Genomic DNA, 5,968 nt, shown 5'->3' with positions numbered 1-5,968 from the left:
CTCGGGCCACAGACACACATTCCCCGAGACAGACATATACCGACACGCAGACACAGCCCCCCTGAGAGTGCCCCCGAGTCCGGGCCGCGCTGCACACACCCCCCGGTCAGCAGGCTGAGCCCTGGCCGGTCTGCGCGGCCCCGAGGCAGGTGCCAAGCCAGGAAGTTTTGAGTTTTGTTTTGTTTGGGGGTTCACGATAGGGGGAGGAGTGGGGTTGAAATGGGGGCGCCATTTTCTCTTTATTCTTATCGCGATAACTTCGGGTTCTCGGTGAAAAGCCGCGGCAGCAGCAATGACAATAGGCTTGGGCCTACCCGCTCGCCCGGTCGCCCGCCCGGACCCGGCTCGCCCGCCGCCGCCGCCGCCGCCGCCGCCGCCGCCGCCGCCGCCGCCGCTGCCGCAGGATCGCAGATCAGAACATACTGCTCTTCACTAAGGCGGCTTTGGCACCGTTGGGTCTTTGGAGCGAAGATAGGACACTGGCGAAGGGGCCCCCGAGAGAATCCGGGATGGAGGTGATGGGCCCGGGGCCGGGAGCCCAGCCTTGTCCAGGGCCCCCGGCTGCAGCCAGACCCCCGGCCGCTGCCGCCGCCGCAGCCGCAGCAGCCGCCGCCGCAGCCGCCGCCGCCGCCGCCGCGCCTCCCTTGCCGGGTTCACCTCCCGGGCCCCCGGGCCCCGCAGCCCCCGGGGCTCCTGCCGGGCTGGGCCCGCCGCCGCCGCCGCCACTCGCCCCGCAGCTGGGAGTGGGGTTGGGGTTGGGGCCGGGGCCCCCAGTGCTGTCCGGGTCGGTACTCTTGGCCTCTTTGCTCTCGTCGTCCCGGGACGAATCGGACTTCTTTCCCGAAGAGCCGTTCTTGGCCGCGGCCGCGGCGGCCGCTGCTGCCCGCTCCTGCTTGCGGAACTTGGCGCGGCGGTTCTGGAACCACACCTGGCGCAAGGGGAGAGGAGAGGCGGTGAAGCAGCGCGAGAAAGCAGGAAACCCGCAAGCCAAGCGCGCAGTAGGACGGCTCACGTTCCGTATCTGTTTGTTTTAAACTCCTCGCGCGACGGGGACCCCTGCGCGCACCCCGCCACCAAGTTCGCCCCCGCGGGTGCGTCTTCGGAGAAACTTTCTTAGGGTCACCTGAGCATGCCAGGAAGAAGGCGGCTTGCAGGAGATGTTAAAAGGCCCCATGTCGCCGAGATTCCCTGAAAGGGAAGCCTTTGTATTGGCCGGCCTTTGCTCAGTCAATTTCTTGAGCCACTCCAAACTCTCCATACCCCTCTAGGCCGCAGGTCTAAGGTTAAACCCTAATTGTTTGAAGGAGGGTATCTCTGGGTTTGACGCTCGCCGCCCATCCTGGCCTTTGAGCCCGAGGTAGCGTACAATGGGGCTCATCTGGAGTGGCGCCTGGCCAGCTCGTGAGTGCACCTGTGTCCCTAAAAGGTTAGGGTTAGCCGCGGTTCATGACCTTCATGGAGTCGCAGCCCCTTTGCAAATGTGATCCCAGTCATAGTTACCCGGGAAAGACACCTATACTCCACGGTTCCAAGTTAAAAGAACTTGAGTTAGGAGGCAGAAAAACAAAAACAAGAAACCCACGTATGATACGGGGCAACGTCTGCACCCCCGCCACAAGTCATTTCCTGTCCCCCAAAGCCCTGCTCATTTACGTCCCAAGACCCCGAAAGTCTCTGCAGGGCTACCTGGGGTGGAAAACGCTTTGCAGCTGTGCACGTACAAACACGAGCGCACGCCCCAACCCTTCCTCGCGTGCACAGCCCTTCTGGAACTTGGCCTCTCTGTTCGGTCCTGGAGTCCCAGGCCCTCGTGTGGAGAGGCCCGGGTATTCCGAACCTCCAGGAGCACCGCCCGCTCCCCGCCTCCGTACCCTACCGGGCCGGGTGTGGCGAAGCAGGGTCGGTTTCCGGGCGCGCATACCTGGACTCGCGCCTCGGTGAGGTCGATCTTCAGAGCCAGCTCCTCCCGGGTGTAGATGTCAGGGTAGTGCGTCTCTGCGAAGACCCTCTCCAGCTCTTTGAGCTGCGCGCTAGTGAAAGTGGTGCGGATGCGCCGCTGCTTGCGCTTTTCGTTGAGGCCGCCGTGGTCGGTGAAGAGTTTGTAAGGAACTGGGGGACAACAGAGGGGACAGAGTGTGAGCGATACTGTCTGGAGCGCACGGGCCGCGGAGCCGGAACGTGGGGACTCCAAGATCCGGTAGCGCTGGAGCGGCCACCGACGCCGGCGCGGGAGACTGGCTGAGAGGAGCTGCGGGGAAAAACCGAGCAAATTAGTTATATACCGAAACAGGCAAACTCCGGGCTTTGGCAGGGTCCCTCTTGGCACGAGCACCTTTGGGTGGGTTAAAACAGCGCGCCGGAGACGACTGAGGGCCGGGGCACGGGATAATGCTTTGAAGAGGAAAGACGAGAGAGGGAAAAAAGTCCAAAAACATCAGTCGGAATATCAGGGAACCGGGGAAGAAATTACCCCATACTCCCACTGTTGGAACTTTTCAATTCTCAGAAGTTGACCCTGCCCAAAAGTTGGGGGAAAGTGCTGCAAAAAATAATGATAATAATAAATTTAAGAAATAATCATAAAAATGACCAGCGAAAGAGGTGTGAGCCGCTGTCGGTTCTTAAAAAAAGAGACACTGCCAGTAATGAGCTTTACTCTTTGTTATTTAATTATTTTCTAAGCTTTACGTCTCATCGCAAAGTAAATAAATTATGCCTATCATTTTGGCAGCTTAAGATAATTTTGTTGGCGGTTCGGGTGTGACTAGGATAGTGTAACCCTGTAAGTGAATTACCCCTCCCTGCAATCGCTTCTAACGTGATAAATTCTTTCATTTGTGTAAGCAAATTTCGTTTGGTAAATACTAAACACATTTCCATTTTCAAATGCAATCAAGGCTTCCTATATACGAGCGGAAAGGCGGCTTCCTCCGCTGAGAAAGCTGGCGGTCCTTACCTGCGGCGTACGGACTGCTCTGGTGGTCCCTGAGGGTGCCGAGGCTGCAGGATCCCGGCGTGAGGGACGGGCAGCCGGACGTGGCCCCAAAAGTGGTCCTTATCGGGTTATACTGGAAGCCACTGGCCTGGCTGCAGGAACTGAAGTCAGCATAGGCTGAAGCCAGGCTCGAGGTGTCCATCCCAGCCATACAGGACTCGTAGGCAGAGGAATTGAGGTAAGAATATTCCATTTTATACATTGAAAAGGCTCTGGATGGCTCAGCCAAGTGGAAAAATGAAATAAAAGATGGGTATGGAGAAGGTGGCTGGAGTGGGGAGATGTGCACAGCTCAACGCCTGCCTCCAAACTGGCCTCCTTACTACCAGCAGAGCCTAGTTTTATGAAAAAGCCTCCTATGAGATGCCTTGTCTGAGGTCTCTAGAGCATATAGTCCTCATAATAAACTTGGCTCTTTCCACTTGGACAATAGCAAAGCGGTTGGTCTTATTGCTGGCGCTTTTTACATGACAATAACTCATCCGTCTATTGGGCTGGCACTGGGGAACTGAGCTGTCCAACCTCCCTATCATTGATTCCTGCATCTCTAATTAGAATTTAATACCACACCATTACGCACTGAGCCCCTGATCCTCCCTTCTAACCAGCTCCCTGCCCTTTAATTCAATCACACTACTTGGAAATAATGAAAGTTGGGTGACGATTCTCCCTGATCCAATTTCCCCGAGCTTTTAAGCCTTTTTAACTGATCATATACCTTAGGCATAAATTGAGATAGTGTGTGTGTTTTCCCTCTTCTTCGTCCTCTTTTTTTTTTTTTTTTCTCCCCCTCGGTTAGGGAGAAGAAACCTTGATGTCATAGAAAACCTGTTTTGTAAGAGCGTTACACGCTCAATTTAACAACAAGCCTACCCCCCGAAGTGCATGAAATGTTATAAAGGACTGGGACATTGGCAAGACTCAGGCGCCCTGTAACATAGAGTAAGTGGGCCAAGGGGGTTTATGTGAAGGATAAGCGGATTTCTTTAAAATACACCTGGTAGAGGGGGTTTAAAAAAAGAGAGCATCTTATAAATTGCATTTCTCGTCGCTGCTTAACGTGCTTTTTCTAGAGACTCCGCTTACACAGCTGTTTAAAAAATAAAACAACATCTGAGTAAAGCTCTTGAATGTGAAACATCTGGCTTGTCAACCGATGGCTTCTTTGAGGTCCGCTCTGGGTCTTTCTGCGTTAGCGCGAGGTTTGCATTTTTGTTGGTTTGGCAGTTCTGTGCGGTTTTGATTTTAATTACTCCATAGCTGGCAAGTGGGCAAGAAGTGTCCCCAAATGTGTCTCCTCTTCCATCCCTCTCGGGCGCTCTCCTCTTTTATCACCTACACTTTTTCAGGTGCCCACAGCCCCCCACAGACCCGGGGCTTCGAAAAGAAGATTCCTGTCTGCTTGCCCTTCAGGTTTGTTGACCGCAGTGAGCACAATCTTTGCTCTTTAAATGCCCAGGCTGCAGGTCGGGCACTTTCCTTGTCCAAACTCCTCAGGCTCTTGGGTGCTGGCAGCAAGGTGCAGACAAAGAAGCGAGCGGTGATTTGTGGACCTCGGTGGCCCCATGATTTAAGCGGAGGGTAATTTTCATTTGGTTCGTTAGGCTCTAGCAGAATAAGGAAAACTATTTCATTAAATCCTTCCTCTCGGTGGACAAGAGGAGGAATGCTTAGTTGAATCGCCGTGTGGTGTAAACAAACCCTGGATATTTTATATGAATTAAATGTGTAGATAATTAGTTTTATTGCATTCATTACCCCCTTTATGTGCTCTGTAACAAGTCAGTAATTAAAGTAACAAACTCATAAAGTCTTTATAGGGGCATTTAGGCGTTCAGTGTTTGCCAAACTAAGTGGTTTAATTCGATGCTAGTGCTGGGGAGTGGATGGGCGCCGGCTCTCCACTGCCACCGTGTTTTATTGCGCACTAAACTGCAGCGGACGCTGTAATGGATTAAACAGGGACTTCGGGCCCCCCAGCCTCGTGCTTCTCTGCTGGGTGAGTTTCAGGCTGGTTTCAGGTGATGGCGCATCCTCTGGACGCGAGGAAAAGCTAATGTCGGGAGTGCACGCAGCAGGACCCGCGGAGCAGCCTGGTGATAGTTTTATGGGGAGGGCTGATAGTTTTATTGCAGTTGTATGTTGTACAATGCGTATTTGATAAAGAAGGGCCCTTGGTGACCAGTGTGCACTTTTTTGTGCACGGGGTGAAATGAAAATAAATGTGTACAAGGTTGTACTGCGCCGAGAAACAAATTGCAACGCTCTAAATGGTTTTTCTTTATGGTCACCAGACAAGAGGAGAAAAGAGATGCAAACATCTGTCTTCAGTCCCCTAAACCTAAAGGCCAGCAAAGACGGATGGGAATCCAAGTGTTATTACAGTGGGGATTTGTCTTTATTTATCCCGTTCTCATGAATATGGATCTGCATTTGGACGGGGAGGTGGTGGTGCCCCTTTGGACGCTACACATGGAATCCCCCCCTTATTTACACCACCACCACCACGACCCCCCCCCTCTTTAAGGGAGGTGGAGGATAGGTTGTCAAGCATAAGGCTGCGATTGTCCAAGTTTCTAGAATCCCTCGAACTTTTGGGAGAGGGGGGTGCCTCCTGGTTTTCCGAACACGACCCCGCTTGCCCAGGCCGGCATTCAGGGGGTGTGGATGCAGGGAGCACAGACAGGTCTGGATGGCACCCAGCAAGCCCCCTCCTCCGGCTCACGTGGATTTTAAGCGCGTTTCTCTGCAGGAGAGTGACACAGTGCGTCTGGGCGGCGATGCGTTTTGGCTCCGAGGCCCGTGTTTGGCAATTACCAGGCTTACACCTCTCTTGGCGCCTGTGCCTTGGTGCACCCGGGGTTGTGTCTCCGCCGGGTGTAGAGCGCGCGCGCTCTGCCCAAGAAGCTCCATCCTCCGGGAGCCACGGCTCTGCGCCCGCCCGGAGTGCAGGGCAATTACACCTTGCGTCCT

The 5,968-nt window shown here is 54.3% G+C and overlaps 1 protein-coding gene across 1 annotated transcript; it reads right to left on the bottom strand.

Moving 5' to 3' along the window:
* Positions 1-405: 405 nt before the first annotated feature.
* Positions 406-3,571, bottom strand: PHOX2B (paired like homeobox 2B). The gene is made up of 3 exons (XM_025922302.2): positions 2,957-3,571; positions 1,922-2,109; positions 406-928 (listed from the first exon to the last, which is right to left on the bottom strand). The coding sequence occupies exons 1-3, from the start codon at positions 3,195-3,197 to the stop codon at positions 413-415; spliced, it is 945 nt and encodes a 314-aa protein (XP_025778087.2). The 5' UTR covers positions 3,198-3,571; the 3' UTR covers positions 406-412.
* Positions 3,572-5,968: the final 2,397 nt, after the last annotated feature.

This window comes from Puma concolor, chromosome B1, assembly GCF_028749965.1.
Source record: "Puma concolor isolate L17-30 chromosome B1, mPumCon1.1.hap2, whole genome shotgun sequence".
NCBI classification, from domain to species: domain Eukaryota; kingdom Metazoa; phylum Chordata; class Mammalia; order Carnivora; family Felidae; genus Puma; species Puma concolor.
This window is presented reverse-complemented; position numbering and strand designations above follow the sequence as displayed.